Source organism: Solanum verrucosum, unplaced genomic scaffold (assembly GCF_900185275.1).
Source record: "Solanum verrucosum unplaced genomic scaffold, falcon-dt-bn FXZP01000205.1, whole genome shotgun sequence".
In the NCBI taxonomy this organism is placed as follows: domain Eukaryota; kingdom Viridiplantae; phylum Streptophyta; class Magnoliopsida; order Solanales; family Solanaceae; genus Solanum; species Solanum verrucosum.
Window position 1 is genome coordinate 2,066,508 of NW_026019950.1, and position 18,778 is coordinate 2,085,285.

The following is an 18,778-nucleotide window of genomic DNA, read 5'->3' on the forward strand; positions in this document are numbered from 1 at the left end:
TAAGTTGAAAATGTGTCATATCCTATTTAATTACATCTCCCTGATACTTTTTTCGGCCTGAGAGTTCTTGATGGCCAACATTCTGCTCCATACAACAAAGTCACTCTAACCACCACTTTATAAAACTTACATTTAACTTTTAGTGGTACCTTCTTGTCACACACAACACTACATGCAAGCCTCCACTTCATTGTGTGACTTTAATTAATTTCAAAGTCCTACATATTAGAATAATAATTAATTTATAATTGAGGAAAATAGTAAACGACAATTTGTCTATTGTAGAGTTTTTTAATTTAATGAAAGGAAAATTTTTCAATCAACATTTTCAAGGATCTTCATGCTTTGAATGTAGTGTAGATACATGAAACAAAAATCAAGATTTTAAGATTTTAAGATTTTTTCAATTTAGTAGGTTAACACAAAAAGAAAAACATGCATTCATTTGTTAGACGATGAAGGTATATATACGTCATTTATAACAGTAGGTTAACACAAAAAGAAAAACACGCATAATTTGTAAGATGACGAAGGTATATATACATCATTTATAACAGTAGGTTAACACAAAAAGAAAAACATGCATCATTTGTTAGACGATGAAGTTATAAAACGACAATGATATATATATATATATATATATATATACCACTTTTTCAATGAAGGATATAGCTTCTATATCGAAAAGTTAAAGGGATATATTTTTCCATTTTCCCTATAGTATATTTGATGGTCGCCACAAATAATTACATTATACATTTTTCAACCATTAATTTTGTAGACGGTTATATAGTGTAAAAATCACAAAATGTAAATAAACATTAATAACAGAAAGAAAAGTGGATTTTGCTGTTGAATTTTACTTGAAAAGAGATGAACTAGTTAAATGTGACTGGAGCTTGACTAAAACTTGGGGTGGGGGAGGGGGGTGCCAATATGTATCAAATTTTCATCCTTTTTTTTTTCCTTCTCTAAGAATCTGACTTTTCAAAATTTGAAATTACAAATGCATGATAAATCATCATGTCTGGCTCATTTGGTGTGAGGGATAAGCATAAATAGTGTTGGGATAAAATTTAGATGTTTTGTTTGGTTGGCATGTTTGGATAACTTATCCCACCATTTATAGCATAGTGATGGAAAAAGTTATCCCAGGATAACTAACTCCAGGATAGTTTATCCTGGGATAACTAGTTCCCAACCAAACGACGTATTCTTAAACGCTTGTTCAATATCACACATTACTGTATGACTGTATTGTGTCATACAGGTTTACTTCGAAACTGAAACAAATTTTCACTGTGATGCCTAGAGGCTCGACCGCGTTTTTTTCAGAATTATTCCAAAGATGGTACAACCTAGGGAGTATTATATCATGAACACTATGCCAATAGACGTCTCGGATCCAAATCTGAGTGTCAATCTGGATTAAAATGTTAACAGTAACATCAATGGGGACAAAATGTTGATAATTTATTGATGTTGGGAAAAATTAATACAGAAGAAAATCAGAGAGACAAAAAGGGGATTCTGCCAATGAAGCCTGCACCACAATCAGCTACTAATAAACAAAAAAGCATAAGGGAAATGCAACCTTATCATTTCTTCTTTCCATCTATGTTTGAGATCTATTCATATGTTGAGGCTTGAGAGGTTTCTTCCCTATTTGATTACTGCAGAATCCAGATGTGAGACCAGACCCAAACTTCACAGCAGCATTTAGCCCCATCTGAGTATTGCAGAGCCCCACGTAAGGCCAGCACCAAATCCAGCAGCAGCAATGACATGACCTGCCTGCACTTTCCCACTTCGAACAGCTTCATCCAGTGCCAAGGGTATCGATGCAGCACTTGTATTGCCATAATTTGCCAAATTTGATATGACATGTTCTGATGGCACCTCCAAACGTGTTGCTACTGCATCAAGAATCCTTTGATTTGCCTGCATGTAGCCATTCCTGATAAGTTGCTTCACTGAAGTTGATGCAGGATGATAACTCGAAAGAAGCATTAAGAAACTTCCCGCGAATTATCTCCAGTTGTTATTTGCCATTAAATAGTAAGAAAATCTTTTAAAATGAACGTCAGACTCTAAATGGTCACAGATTTACTCATGTTATATTGAACATGAAATGAGTTTCTACATCAATAAAGCAATTAGATAAAGAGAATACCGTCTATCATAAAAGATGAATTAAGGGTCAAACTAGTAAAGCAACCGGGAATATAATTATGTATTAACCATATTGTGCTTTTACAAACACATGCCAAATTGCAGCTTTGTCAATAAGCAGCTTACTCTTTTCTTTCTTACTTCTCGTTTTGATTTTTTTTATACTCTCGACTTCTTTTTTATAAAGATATTTTGCTACTCCTAACTTATTTTTTATTCTTTAATATAAACACTTTGTGATGCATGTGAAATTTATGGGGTCACTTTGGTCCCCAAGTATGAGAATTGACGACGAATTTCAAAAATAATGTGCCTCACCTGAAAAAAATGAGGCAGCAAAGTGTACTTTAATCCAAGTAACTAAAGCAACTTGAAGATGAGAATATATGCATAACTTTTCTATATATTGTTCCAACTCGGACTCAAAAGAAAACATGGGGAAAAGCGTAGGACAACCATGTTCTTATTATCTTGCTCTGGCAGCATAATAATTATGTATATTTTAGTCAAACGTGTGTGGTTGTTATACTTGTTCTTTTGTTCTGCATTTCTCAGGCAATAATCACACATCCACTAGCTTAGTAAAATAACTTTAATCCCAATCTCATATGCTTTGTTTGATAGGATATAGAGTAATAGTTGAGTTGAATTTGAAGAGTAATATAAGTAAAGGTCTATGCCTTGGGCACATAAGCAGTTCTTCATTTAACTGTCGGAAGTTCCTCCTGTTAACAACTGCCCCTGGCCGCCTACAAACATGATCTGGCCTTTACCCAACCAAATATCAGCTTTGAGAAAAACATATAAAATTAGAGAACAGGAGGATGGGAATCACAAGTATCAGAGCATTTTGTCGCTAATCGTTCATAAATGTATTTCATTCAGTAAAAACCATAACAGCTTCTAAGAGAAGGTCATTAATCTATATTTAGGTTTGACTAACTCAGTCAAATTTGTATCCCAGAAATCCATACCTGGTGGAGAAGCAGCCAATCAATTTTGGACCTAGGAAGACCTGCGTTCTCTAAAGCTGCTTCTATTGATTGTGGCACAGCACGAACAGCAAATCTAAAGACCTCTTTACCATTCATCTGAATGCAAGAGTAAGAGGAACCTGTTGGTGGAAAACCAAAAGCAGAACCATTTGTACCAAACGCTTTATCTGTTTCATTATCTTTGATCGAAGCATTCAAGTGCCTGAATATGAAAACACTCATTTAGTGGCCCTCTAAAAAAGAAATCAGGGGAAATATTCCTAACTATGATAATAAATACCTTTGACCTTCACCATCACTATGCAAGTCAAAACCAAATAAACCATCTTCTCCAATATCACAGGCCTACAAGAGTGGATTTATATAAATTTTGAGAAACTTAAATGTGCAAATTAGCATTGAGCATGGTCAATAGCTAGCAACAACAGAACAAAAAACAAGGCATCAAGAACATGAGTTAATACAAGAAGAAGATGCAACATCAGACATCTACACTAAGGAATAACACTCCTCAATCAATAGTGCATCTACGTTATATTTCAAGCTATGAAGTATATCAAGAGTACATAGTAGTGAAGAAGCTTAGATTGACTGAAGACCTCAACTAGTTATTGATTTGCAAAAATGCAAGAGCAATCTCTGTTCTTTCGTTGATTAGACACCTTCATTTCATCATCGAGGTGAAAAATGTCAAACAGGTAAACTGGGAGTGGTATTATTGAGCCTATACTGATCTTGCCCTCGGTGATCCATCTTTGTGCACAGATGAGTAGGCTCAGACATACCAAAAAGAAATATCCATTTAGTATGTTGAATCATTTAAAAATGAGCGTTAGGTTGGGAACTGGTTCTTAATTGACCGTTTCAAACTTAATGCCAAACCCAATCAAATTGCAGGTCAGACGGTTATACCACAGAGTCACAGATAACAGCATGAGGAATCCTTGTCTGACTGAGACCAAGCCCGGGGGGGGGGGGGGGGGGGGGGGGGGACTCTCTAACCTACTTATCTGAGTTCTGACCTATAAATACACAACACATAGTCATCACGAACTTAACACACCAACCAAAACAAGGTTAACTGGATGGATTAAACTTATTAAGAGAGAAAAAGTGTGAGATCAACCCCACCGACCACGCCTGACCTTACTGGTGTGAAAAAACATTGAGGCATTTCCAGCGGCCAGCTTGAAAGGTTGGCCCCACAAGCGCAAACCACTGCCTTTAGGCTTTAACCCGCCCTTTTCTCCAATAATAAAATAAAATATTTATTACTCCACCATCAACATTCCCTCCACACATTGTACTGCTCCTACCACCACGACCAATCATTCCCACAATTCTTGGCTAGTTCAAACAGTTCTGGTCCTCCTTGGTTTTCAACCAATTTTATTTGTTGTAATCCACTTACTAACAGCGGAGTGGAGAAAATAACGAATCAAACTGTCTTATAATCCCCAGTCACAATTTTCAGGAATTCCTTCTGTCCAATCACCCTTGTTTAGAACTTGTATTCTCTTTGGTACAAATAGAAGATGTGTAAATAAAAAGGTAGACTTGAGCTTTGTGGAAGTGGTTTTTAACATTTGACAGAGAAATAGGTAATTACATCTGGAAGGAGAAGAGTAACACACACAGCTGCCCAAGATGGCTGCTATGCTTGGAGAGGGGGAGGGAGACAGCAATAGGGAGTCACTTCATTGGTCATAACCTTAGGTACAATCTGGATGGGTTCCTTGAAGGAATTTCAGTTGCAACATGAATGTTTCAGAATAACTGTAGAGTATAAGGTTACAGCAAGTTTCAATTTCCTCTTTTCTTTTGTTAACCATGGTAAGCACAGAGCAATTGACCAACAACATCGCATAGGATTCAACCTCTAGACTGAACACCAGGCAAAAAAAATCCAGTAAAGTTACCCTTGTCTCAAAAAAAATAAAAATTCCAGTATGTGACAGTGAAGTTTGTGTATATTGTTTGGACGAATAATCAGGTGAAGTAGATCCATGGGTCAGTTTTCTTAACAGCCGAGAATCCTTGAGGGGTAGTGGTGCACGGTTCGAAACTCAGGGGATAATGGGCTGGTCCCTATACTTTTCTCCACTTAAGCATGGTTCGAATACGTGACATGTGCTGTTCCACACATTGCACTCTCACCACTAGACCAAAGCCTAGAGATGGTCCATGGATAAGCATTTCAAGAATAAGAAATTTTGAAAATGTCAGAAAAGACAATACACAGGAAGTATCTCATAGTCAATGTTTTTTTTTTTGAGAAATGAAGCCGGAGGAATTTCAAATGATTTAGTACATAGCGCCTACAACTCCCGACATACGAAAGCAAAACTAAGAAAATCAACTTTGAGCTATGAAAGGAAAGCTCTACACATGTATCACGTCAGACTTCCAAACCACACATATTTACACCAGGTGGTCAACTTTGTGCCCTTGTATTATTTGACCATTTTTTCGAAATTAGACCCATGGTCTGAGTACCAGTTTTGAACTTTGAAATACAGACCAGGTGGCCACTTTCGAACTTCAGATCACTGGTCTAATTTTGAAAGAGTGGTCAATTTCTAAATACAAAGCCACAGAAGAGGTTATTTGTGTAAATCAGACCCCAATAATATTTAAACCAACCCAAATTGTGACGAAAATCAGCCACCAATGAGGCTGAGACATTTCTAATTTTACACATGTCTAGTGAATATCCCCAACCCAACCTCAACCCTGGTGAAGAAAAGAAAGACCTCATGAACTTCATCAATTTAGACTGCAAGAAGAGTACAGAAGAATCTAAAGATACTTGAATCAGTAAAGAGGATTCATCCCTCTTTTTACTTGATGAAAAAAAAAATAGGATAGTCATTGGAAAACTGCAACAACTAAAAATCATAATTCACTAAGGGGTCATTTGGTAGAGTGTATCCTTGTGTATTACTAGTACCTTGTTTGGTACTCTTTTTCAACCTATGTAATGCTTGCATACACTCTATCGTGTATTAAGGTGGGTATTACTAATACCATGGATTTCTAGGTATTAGCAATGCAATGGTTTTAATGCATGCATTAGCATTAAAGACCCAATTGCCCCTCAAACCCTATTTTACTTCTTTTCCACCATAATAGTGGAGGGCATCTTTGTAAATAAATTTTTTGTATGCAATGCATGCTATTTTTAATGCATCAAACCAAACAATGCATAAAAATAATCTATGTATAATTGATACAAGCATTACTAATACACTCTATTTAGCATTATTCTTATACACTCTACCAAACGACCCCTAATTGATTCGTAAATTCTCCTTTATCATACCTGAACCACTACAGCACCAGCAGCATCACCAAAGAGAATACATGTCCCTCTATCTGTCCAGTCAACATAGCGAGATAGAGCATCAGCCCCTATAACAAGAACATTTTTAAAGCCACCACCTGCAAGACGGCAGAATTTCAATACTTAGCAGAGCATATATTTACGAATATATAATTCAATATATTGTAGTTATGCTGGTATTGACAACTCAATAATATTTCACACTGCAAAATATAAAATTTTAGGCCACTACTCACTAAATCATATCCTCGAGGGATTTATCCAAGAAGTTAATAATTTTCAGTGTCGTTAATATATTCCAATTCTTTATCTAGAAAAGTTTTTCTCTTATTTGTCTTTCACTTTTTAGTATCCACAAATTGCATGACCTCAAGTTTCAACTTTACTATTCAGGTTGACGATAATGACCTATCATTTTTTTCATGTAACTTATGATACTGAACATAAGCATGCCTTTGTTAGACTTACTTATTAATAACATTTAAGATCATCGACTAAATCCCCACTGGTGGGATTACACTGGGTATGTTGTTGTTATTATCCACTAAAGGGCCATCTCAATCTCCAATTAGGTATAGAACACAAAACATCTCCCTCCAGTTCTAGAACTCTACACTAAGAATAAGAGAGTTCATCAATAACCCAGAAATGAGGTATTTAAAACTGACTGATCAAAAAACTCAGGCATTTGCTTGTTCTCTTTTTGCAAGGAGTGACGACTTTAAATTTTGTTCACATAGTTTCTATTAGTCAGATAGTGTAGTTTCTACTTGTCTCAAAACCATCTATGTGAACTAGACGATTCTAGCTGGGTCCAAGAAATTGAATGGTGAAAGCATAGGACAAAAGCCTATCACATCGGCCATGTTTAAGCACAAGTCCAAATTCAAGTAAAAAATCAGCACTTGAAAGAAAGGGTTGACATAAAAAAAACACTAGGTAGCGTCGGTATTTAAGTGGAGAAGGGTAAAGGGATGGTCCCATCATCCATCGAGTTTCAAACCGTGCGCTATTGACTCTCAGAGATCCCGGTTACAAAAAAACATTGGTTAGGGTCTGGAGCATTAAGGGAAGAAGTGTGGCCAGGCCGCCACAGGCAGGACCAAGTAGCCATCCATTGGTGTTGTTTCCACAGTTCTTGCTGGTCAAGCTATTTTGTGTTTCTGGAATATTGATTGTTCCTGAATCCTCAAGAAACATTAAACATGCAGATCAGATACAGCTAGAAAATTGATAACATGGAATGTGAATTTGGTCCACCTAAAAGTGTTAAACATTCTTAATTCATTCAATGCAAGTTTTGGAGCTCCCACGACATATGAAGGCAATTATGAAAAAAAATGATGAAACACTTCAAGTTATGTTACTTTTACAAGTGAGAAAACACTTGCTTCAAGAAAACTCATCATGGAGTTAATCTTAGGTAGGGAATCTTAAAATAAGAAAGTCAAGTACAGTAAAATAGGAAATCTTAAATTTCTGTGAGTACAGTAAAATTTTCAGTATTAATTAATGGTACCCCTTCTGGTTTCTTCCATTCTGAAAGATGATTAAGGCAGGGAGATCCCCTTTCCCCTTTCCTTTTTATACTTGCTATGGGAGGATTGAGTGATATGTTGAAAAGAGCACAGTTAAACAATATGATCAATCAAGGGTTTCTGGACGAATGATAGTGATATTTTGGGCTTAAATATCTCCCACTTACAGTATGCAGATGACACTACAGTATGCAGATGACACTTTAGTGTTCTGTGGTGCAGAGAAAGAGCAACTAAAGCATCTAAGGGTTTTATTCTGTTCGAAGCTATTTCCGGATTACACATAAACTGGGGAAAAAGTTTTGTCTACCCAGTGAATGAAGTTCCAGATATCAATAGTTTGGCTGGTATCCTAGGAGGCAAAGTGGGACTGTGGGAGAACTACCCACTACCTATCTAGGGATGCCTCTAGGAGCAAAAAGTAAATCCAAGAATATTTGGAATGCAGTGGTGGAAAAATGTGAAAGAAGCTGGTAAATTGGAGAAGCCAATACCTATCTTTGGGTGGAAGATTGACTTTAATCAATAGTGTGCTTGATGCTATGCCAACTTACATGATGTCATTATTTCCTTTGCCAGGGTGTGTCTAAAAGAAGCTAGATTCCATCAGGAGGAACTTTTTATGGCAAGGAAATGGTGAGGGGGGAAAGAAGCATCACCTGGTGAAATGGGATGCTGTCATCAACAACAAAAAAGGAGGAGGAATGGGAATAAAGCACCTCAAAGTAAAGAATCAGAGTATTCTCTTGAAGTGGCTATGGAGGTTTGTCTCTGGAGAACAGAGTTTGTGGAAAGAAGTTATAGCTTCCAGATATACAATGGAAGACCTATGGATAACTAAGAAGCTACAAGCCCTTATGGGATAGGTTTATGGAAAACAATCAGGATCCAGTGGCCTAAATTATGGAGAAATTCAAGGATTGAAATAGGAAACGGAAGGAGGACATCATTCTGGAATGATGTGGGGGCTGGTCAATACCCCTTGAAACAGTTGTACCCTGTGATCTACAATCTGAACCAACAGAAGGAGGCAGCAGTAGCAGATGTCAGGGACAACTAAGGATGGAACCTCTCTTTCAAGAGAAGGTTGAATGACTGGGAAATAGACAACTTCACAGATTTCTTCAATTCTTTGGAGCAGACCAATAACCTTAACACAAATGAAGACAGTCTAAAATGGTTGAGATCCAAAAATGGGAAATTCACAGTAAAATCAGCTTACAGACACCTTGATAGGTCAGCTGCAATGCTCTTATCATGGCCTTGGAAGATGATATGGAAGGTAAAGATACCACACAAGGTGGCTTGTTTCACCTGGTTGGTAGCCAGGCAAGCAGTATTAACTCAGGACAATCTAATGAAAAGGGGAAGGGAATTATGCTCCAGGTGCTTTTTTATGTGAAAGAGAAACAGAGACAACAAACCATCTCTTCATTCACTGTAGAGTGACACTGAAACTGTGGCATGTGTTTTTTAACTTAAGGGGTATCAGTTGGTCCATGTCAAGGCATACATCAGAAGCCCTAACAGCATGGAATAGAGAAGGAAACATGTCAGCCCATAAGGAGAGATGGAAGATTGTCCCTGCTTGCATCTGGTGGACAATATGGAAGGAAAGGAACCAGAGATGTTTTGAAAACAAGAGCATCCCTTTCCAGAGCTTGGAATTGAATTGCCTTATAACCTTTTATTTTTGGTGTAACTTTGTACTCCCCAGTAAGGTGGAGGATATTACTCACTTTTTAGATAGTTTCGGAGGAGTATAGGTGATAGATTATTTGGTTTTGCTAACTTTAAACTCCCCAATGTAATTACTACTGAAATACACTATTGGTGTATTTTGTCTATAAAATGTTAACATTCTCAAAAAAAAAAAAAAGGTCAAGTAATCAGAACAAGCTTTCTGGGAAAATGGTACTGGAAAGCCTCTAATAGTCATAACTCATAACTTCCCAGTTACAACTTGACAGCATATGCTAAGTCATTCTTTAAAAATTACACTGAAATGTTCTCCCTCCTTCCTCTCTACCCCACAAAGAGGTCTGCATACATCTTACCTTCCCCAAACCCCACTTGTGGGATTACACACAGAAAATGTATACCTACCAGTATTATGATAGAAGCATTATTCTTTCACTGAGAAGTGTCATAATCTTTGTCTCCTGTATGTTCAGTTGTCTTCCATAACTTAATCATCTCCAACTAATCATCCAAAATCTTGCTCAAGAATCTAAGACAATGCAAATTGTTTTATTGTTTGACCTCAATTACAGATCACTTGAGGTATATCCAACAAAAGATGATTACCTGGTTCAATTAATCCCTCTATGGCAAAGTTTACAAAGAACTTACGCATCAAAAAAAAAAAAACTTTTACAAAATTCTACCTCTGATATAGCAAGCAGCAGATACCAAACCCAACATGAACCCGCTACAAGCAGCTGTAATGTCGAAAGACAATGGATTGCTTTTGCAGCCAAGTGCTCTTTGGATCTGAGGAAAGAAGTACCAAAAAAGAATGGATAGAGTCCCCAAGAAAATTCTGAAGAGAACATGATTAAATGTATAATTTGACGGTGCAGCAACTTAGTTCATTTGGGTCGGCAGTATAAATCAGAATTAAAAAGTCAGTCAGTTGGAAATGCATGATATAATTAAAGCATTGGAAAAGATAAGAACCAAAACAATTTGAATAATCAAACACGTTCTTTGCAGGGCACAGAAATCTATTGCGAGTATTTAGAAAGACAGATTAGCAGTAACAACACCATTGCTGGCCAGTCACTTGTGACCAGCAAAACCAAGCATTTAGCTCAAAGTTGAACTTCTATATGGACTATCTGTCTGATGTAGGATGACAATTGCGGGAGAAGGGACAAATTAATTTTCCTGAGGAGCAACCTTTACCAAACTAAGTATCTTACCTTGTCAGAAAAAAACATGCAAAGATGATGGATCATCTATCAAATGCCCTGTCAATTTTGGGACACTTCAAACCTTTTACCACGCTAACAGTACAGCTCTCATTACATCATAAATGTACTTTCTTTGTTTTACATAATTTCAAGGGAAATGCATGGGGACACTCAATTATAACAAGGCCCAAATAAATAAAGAGTTGCCCTGGGCCTCTGATGAAACACAATTAATTTCAGAAGTTGTCAATCATTCTTCACTATATTGTAACATCATATGCATATGAATGAGTAAATGCATAATTAACAATAGTATCATGCACACAGAACTAAAGGTGATTAGCTTCATTTAATTGTCTTGAAGGGTGATATCTTTATCAGTTATAATCCTAGTAAATGCAGGAGACAAGTTCATCAACAATATGTTGTGAATGGAAAAAAAGAAAAACTATACATACTGTGAATCAATTCCTACGCATAAACTGTGTTCTATGAAGTAGATATAGCAGAAGGCAAAGAGAATAAACATCTAAACTCAAAAGCTCCATGGCAATGAATTCCATATTATCACTCTGGCTAACTCATGTTATGGGTGTGGAATAAAGAAAGCACTATTGCAGGTTCTTTCTGAACGGTCTGCTGAAGATGGGCTATACCGCTAGAAAGGTAATTTTTCTTGCAATATCGGTTGTATGGAAATATAATGACACTATTCTTCTAGCAAGTTATACCTGTGGAGCACTACCAAAAAGATCCTCGGGAGTTGAACTGCATAGCAAAATTAGGTCAACATCATTAGGATCAACCTCTGCCATCTCAAGAGCTTTCCTTGCAGCCTCTGCAGCCAGATCTGTTAAACTGTCTTTGCCTGTAAAAGCCACATATCAGATTTAGGCTGGTTTACATAAAATACAAAAAGTTGATACATTTTTTCCATCTAAAAAAGAATATAAGTGTTTTACCCCCATTTTACAAAAGGCATTCTGATTTTAAATCATTTATACTACAACCTATTAATGCATGGTTGAACTTTGCCAAGTCATTCGTGTGTATCCACAAAAATTTAAATGTTGACTCTTTTATTTTTGGAATAAATAAACAATTAGGCTATGTTCTACAAATATTCAAAAGGAAACAACAGAGAACACTCATACGTATCCTGATTCCTAAAAAAATTGATTCTATAGAAACATGTCAATCTAATCATAAGAGAACATAAATGTGTAGTGTGTATAGTAAAGTAAAGTATCAAAGCTCTTTGAAATTCTGAGAAAAGGACCGAAAGGATGTATTACAAAGAAATAGGATATCCAATCCACACATCACACTATGGCCCTTTGGGAGTCTTTGGATAGGTACCTTTTCATAATGTGCTTGTACGGTTGTACCAACAGTCCTATAAATTTATATTAGCAATACACTTGATGCTTGGTACAATCATTTTACAAAGCCAATTTTTTTTGGCATTCACAATTTAATCTCAACTAGAATTACTTTTGATTTGACAATGGGCAGATTATCTTTTCTATGATACAAAATTTTAACCAATACGAGTTTCAAAAGCTCTAAATTTGAGCTTCTACCGAAGCGCTTCTTGATAAACTCTAGGAACTAAATGTACTTTTAATTATTCACCGAAGGTTAGAAGCATTTTCGAATGCTACTTGTTTTCTGGATGCACTCTACTCCTAAATGGAGCTAAAGTTTTCTTCTTCTTTGTTTTAACTGAAAAATTCCCCAAGGCCAACTGATGCACAGTTCAAAACTTGGTGGATAATGGGCCCGCCCCTGTACCCTTTTCCACTTAAATACAAGGCTTATATCTGTGTGAGGGTTCAAACTCATGATGTGTATCCACACATCTGCGTCACTTACAACTAAACCAAAGCCTAAGGTGCTTAAGTATTACTATATTTGTTCCCCTAAAACATAAGACAACAGAATCCATCCAGTTAAAAAGTATCAAATCCAAAGAAAGACTTGCCTGAAAGAACTCTACGGTTACGAATTCCTGTCCGAACAGCTATCCACTGATCATTAGTATCAACAATTTTTGCAAGATCATCATTGGATACATTTAGAGATGGTACTGCAGAGCCACATCCTATTAGTTTGCAGCCCCTGTTACCTAGCCTGCACAAGCAAATGAAATATTGAGGTTAAAATGAAGAAACACAGATTCAGCTGAATTCTCTGACACATACTTGAGCCTGCTTGTTAAAATCAGAGTTCTTTGTCAATATGTTAATGAAATGCACCACGACGGCACTCAAATATAACAAAAGTGGAAAGAAGTGAACCTAGTTGGAGCCCTTTTACTCCCTTTCTTTAGGTGAGTTTTTCTTTTTTATTTTCTCCGGTTGGAGCCGATGAGGGAGCTAGAAATTGGCATAACTTGATAACTTCCTCTACAGGCTCCTTTTGGTAAATAAGAAGATAAATCCCGAAGAAGAAATAAAAGGCCAAATTCTACAACCAGGCATAACTATCCACCAAAAAATGTGCTTTCTCAAAATATAATATATCGAAGTTTTTGGAAGTGCCACCATTGTTCTGCCTTCTCACTAGCTCAATTTGCAGGTGTCCAACCATACTAAAAAGGCCATGTGATAATTACCAAGAATTACACGTGAGCAAATCTTTTTATTAAAATGTTTTGAAAAGAAATTCAGAAGGAGGTTCTTTACATTACCTCGATACTCGAGATTGATCCGTTGAAACCTTATCTGCACCTTCAACACTGCTGGAACACATAACGCTATTGAAGGTTCCATCAGAGAACGATTGCCTATCCTGATATATGCCTATAGATGGACAAAATCTCCTCCTTATAGCAGGCACTGCTGGTGTAAAGAACCTATATCATGGTCATTTGCATGTGTTCAATAACACTCGAACAATTAAGACTAAACAACATTACAAAACAAAAGCAGCAAATATGCTCAACATTTTGACTTGATGATGTAAAAAGAGGGAGAACAGAGTATGAGAAGATAAGATTGTTCGTAGACTTTATATATAACCAGGAGGGTAAGGAAAGAACTTACTTTTTTTTATAATAATAAAAAAAAATTAAATCTTTAGCAGTTATTATGGCAGTGGCAGAACAGATATAAATGATTCACACACTTCAACCAAACTAGTTCTGGATTGAAGCTTAGTTGTTGTGGTAACTACTAAATGCAAATATTTCGCTTTGTCAGAACATCACAATCACAATCACATAAATGCACAGCAGCAAATCTTCCCTGTTTAGGGCTAATTCCAAATCTTTAGACAAATAAATCCTGTTCAGATCTTAGATCAGAGATAAGAGTACTTACAGAGTATGTCCTTGTTGCTGCCGTAAAGTACTAACTCCAACCCTCCTAAGTACTTGATGGCGGTGTTGCAGGGAAAATGTAGGACCAGCGGCAATGGTAGTGTTCGCCATTTGTTAATTCCTCAAACAAACAAACAAAAATTGGCTGTACCGATTGCTCTGCTTCACATGAAAATTCAAGAAAACGGAAACCCAGATAGGAAAAAAGGAAATTTAAGAGAGATAAAGATGGTGATGAGAAAAATGATGAGGAATAACAATGTGGGTGTCTAAGTATTTCCGTCCATCTGTAGAATCGAAAGCTTTGGATTCCAGTTCATAGATATCTCCGTCCTCAGCTCAAACGTGGGTTCATGTCTTTGATAGGTTTGGATTCCAGTTCATAGATATCTCCGTCCTCAGCTCAAACGTGGGTTCATGTCTTTGATAGGTTTGCGTATCTGTATTTCACTGCTTTTTCTTTTGAACTAACGATATTAATTAGGCAGAGCTTTTATGAACCTGTGGCTTTGGGGACAACTGACTCACTAACTCTATTTGGTTTTGGTTCAATTTCGTTGGGGGCCGTCTCTAGACTTTTCCAGACTTTCCCTTTTTACGGAGCATCTCCACTGATTTCACGAGATATCATTTATTTATCAATTTTCATCCATAACTATGATAGATGGGGAAAAAATTACTTACAATACATTTAAACATTGTTTGGATGGTTGTTACTATTATATCGTATGGATAGTTAAATACAATATTTATTTTGATTGTTATTTATACTTTGTTTGGATTATCGTTATCTATCGTTTCATGATGTGTTTATTTATTGTGTTGTGTTATATTGTATCGTACCGTATTGTTTTAATGAATTTGGATAGACTGTATCGTTCTTTCTCATTACATATTGTCGTACGTCGATAATTTGAATGATAAATCGACCAGAAAAGTAGGGTATAAGGGGTAGAATTACTATGAAAAAGTAATGTAAAAGATAAAATAGAATTATTAAATAATAAGTAAAGATTAAATGAGAAAAAATATATTAAAGTAACGACGCAATCACACCAAATCGATCGTTACATACAATGAATCTTTTCGTAGTTATAGATTTATTGATACGATAAATAAAATTTGGATAGACTGTATCGTTCTTTGTCGTTATATAATGTCAGACATCGATAATTTGAATGATAAACCTACCAGAATAGTAGGACGTGGGGGGTAGAATTACTATGAAAATGCAACATAAATGATATATTAGTATTATTAAATAATAAGTAAAGATAAAATGAAAAGAAAATATTAAGGTAACGACGCGATCACACCAAATCGACCGTTTTACAAAATGTTTCTTTTTCGTCGTTACCTAACAATAGATTTAAACGATATAATACAAAATATATATAAGTAACAGTCAAAACGAACATTGTATTTAAACTAACAATACAACGGATAACAAGCATTCAAACAAGGTGTTAAATTTTATTGTATCATATCTTTAAATTCATCGTTAATGACGAAAAGTGGAGTAACATTTTGTGTGATTGCGTATTTACCTATTTTTTGTAACATCCGGCAATATGAAATAATTGAAGAGGCTTAGAATTGGAAATTTTCATTTTTTTGGAAAGAATTTAAAGTTTTGGAAATTTTGGCTAAGTATGGAAAATGTGAAATTTTGGCCAACTTTGAACAGCCATAAATTCTAGCTCAGGATGAGCTAGGTGGAATTCCAGTTATGGTTGCAAAGTTCGTGGAACGACCTTTCCAACGCCACCGAGTTTGCTCGATTCCGAGTTCGTATGAGGGAGTTATGACCTTTGAAAGTTGGGCAGTGGACAAGGAAATCCGTCCGGGAATCATTAAGGGCATTTTAGTCTTTTCCCTAGCCAATTCTTTTGAGCTCATATTGTTGTATTAGGATGATCTTTGGACCATTTTTGTCCCATTTTTATTGAAAGAGAAAGAGTTAGGGTTCTTGAGATTGAAGAAGAGAAGAAGGAGAAGAAGAAGAAGAGAAGAAAGAGGAGATTTGTCAAGACCATTGTGGATTTTCGTCGGGGGTGATCCCTACCAAGGTATGTGAGTTTTTCGTGTGGGTTGATCTTTTCCCTCACACACACCAAGTTTATTCTATGCTTTGAGAAAAGATTGGGAATTGTTGTTGAAGTGTCGAAGTTGTTAGTTGTTGTTGATATTGTTGTTGAGGTTGTTGAAGTTATTGTTCGTTGTGAGGCTTGATTGGGTTGTGCATTAAGTTGAAACCTATTGTATGTTGAGGGGATTATGATTCTAAGAGCTATGACCCTTTTAAGGTTGATCCACCATCGATTTGCAGAGATTTCTGGGCTGTCGATCCCCATCTACGGGACTGACCTACGGACCGTAGATCGATCGACGGTCCGTACTGGTCAACCGTCAATCGGAACAGAAGTTGGTTTTTGGGGCATCGATCTACGGTCACGACCTACGGTCCGTGGCCTGACCTACAGACCGTAAGTCAGGACCGTAGGTCAACACTTAGTCTTTTTCTTAAATGAATTCTGGGGAAAATCTCTGACGCAATCTACGGACCTGCAGTACAGACCGTAAGTCCATCTACGGGCCGTCGATGGCGTCCGTAAGTCCTATCTGTGTCACCAGAAATCTGAAGTCTCAGCCAAGTTTCCCCTCTTCTTTTCTCACTTTCTCATGCATGTTCCAAAGTAATTCACCTATGTTTTATAGTTGTTTTCGACGTTCCAAAGTGCGTCTAAGCGTTCAAGAATCCTTCCATAACATGTGATCGAACACCTTGAATTCATAATTCCGATTCAAGGAAAGATAGTTCCAAGTCAAGTGAAGTTTCAAGTCGAGTGAAGAGTCTCAAGTTTCAAGCTAAGACAAGAGCATAAAGTCGAGTCCCTTTTTCCAAAGTTATTAGGAAACTATGTACTTCCCAAATGAGTCTCTAAATGTTTTTACATTTAAGTAAGAAAGGAACCATGTTTTCCAAAAGGGCCTTTGGGCTAAGTTATGAGTAATTATCTCAATCAAAGAAAGAAGTTAATTTAAAAGCATGAGCCAAAGTATTTTTGGGAGTATTATTGAGCACCAAATTGGGGACACGAGTTCATACTAACTCAACTCTCCATAAGAACTATGCGCCAACATGGGACTTGACGTATCATTCTTTTAGATGATCACGTAAGTTTAGGCTAGTGGATCCACTAAGCAAAAGTAAGGTCCTATATCGATGGCAAGGTATAGGATGGTCCTTTGGCAACGTGAGGTAAAACGTTGTATCATCACTAAGGCTCGTAGTGGTGGTTGTCGGTTAAAGAACCTCCCACAAAAGCTGTATTATAATTATAAAAGAAAAGTGGAGTTTGTTGTCATTTTATCCTTAACGATCTAAGTCGTTTACATTCTTTTACAAGCTTTATATGTGTGGCTCGTGTCTTATTGCTTCACTTTGAGTCCAGTTATGTATATGAGTCGTTCAGAGTCAAGGTAAGTGATCTCTTGTTCTCCTTTCAAGCTTAAGTTGTGGTTCCGTTTTTTTCCAGCTCACATATTCGTACATTTCATGTACTGATGCCAGTTGGCCTGCATCGTCTTATGATGCAGATACAGGTACCCCGGATCAGCATCCTGCACGTCGTTGATCCAGCTGAGCACTCCAGAGTCTGTGGTGAGCCTCCTTGCGTTCCGGATGACTCAATTATTTTGTGTACTTAGCTTTGTTCTATTAGGATGTTGCGGGGTCTGTCCCCACATCCATCTCAGTATATTAGAGGCTTCAATAGACAGTCAGGCAGTCAGTCAATCAGTTATCTTTGAGTCTCTCATCCATGTATATATATATATATATATATATATATATATATATGTAAATATTCTATTTTGAGGCTCAAGTTGCCATTTTGGGCCATATTTTATTAGTTAAGTTGTTCATGTCTTTGTATGACGTTGAGTTATTCTGTTGAGTTAGGTTTCCGCTGAGTTAAGAAAGCCAGGCCAAGGGTTCGCCTGGGGCCAGCAATGGTCTCCAGGTGCCGGTCCCGCCCAGGGTGTAGGCTCGGGGCGTGACATTTTTCTTCTTGTTGTTTTGTCTTTACTTATGATTTAATAATCATATTTATTAGGCGAAATGGTCTGGTGGACCCTTATACTTGTATGTGTTTGTATTGTGAACCCTTCTACTTACTCATTTGTCATCTGAACCCCTGAACTCATCAAAACGCAATATTTTAAACACGTTTTTTACCATTCAACTGTGTGTGTATCACAAACGCCTGCCACGTAATTTTAAAAATAATTAAAAAATGATACGTATGATTATAAAATGACACATGTATATATGGTCACTCCATGTCACTTTTACTTTTATTATATTTGATTAATATACCTATACTTTCTCTTTCCAATTTTTATTTCTATTTGCCATTGCCATCTGCATCTCCATCCCCACAATCTCATTTCAACTTTTTCTTATCTTCCTTACCCTTTTCCTTTTTCCA

At 36.7% G+C, this 18,778-nt stretch overlaps 1 protein-coding gene across 1 annotated transcript; it reads right to left on the reverse strand.

The window, feature by feature from the left end:
- Positions 1-1,432: 1,432 nt before the first annotated feature.
- On the reverse strand, positions 1,433-14,656 carry LOC125813851 (3-oxoacyl-[acyl-carrier-protein] synthase 3 A, chloroplastic-like). Its single transcript, XM_049493321.1, has 9 exons — positions 14,287-14,656; positions 13,656-13,820; positions 12,948-13,096; positions 11,695-11,831; positions 10,436-10,541; positions 6,490-6,608; positions 3,448-3,512; positions 3,147-3,369; positions 1,433-1,941 (listed from the first exon to the last, which is right to left on the reverse strand). The coding sequence occupies exons 1-9, from the start codon at positions 14,394-14,396 to the stop codon at positions 1,720-1,722; spliced, it is 1,296 nt and encodes a 431-aa protein (XP_049349278.1). The 5' UTR covers positions 14,397-14,656; the 3' UTR covers positions 1,433-1,719.
- Between the last annotated feature and the right edge of the window lie 4,122 nt (positions 14,657-18,778).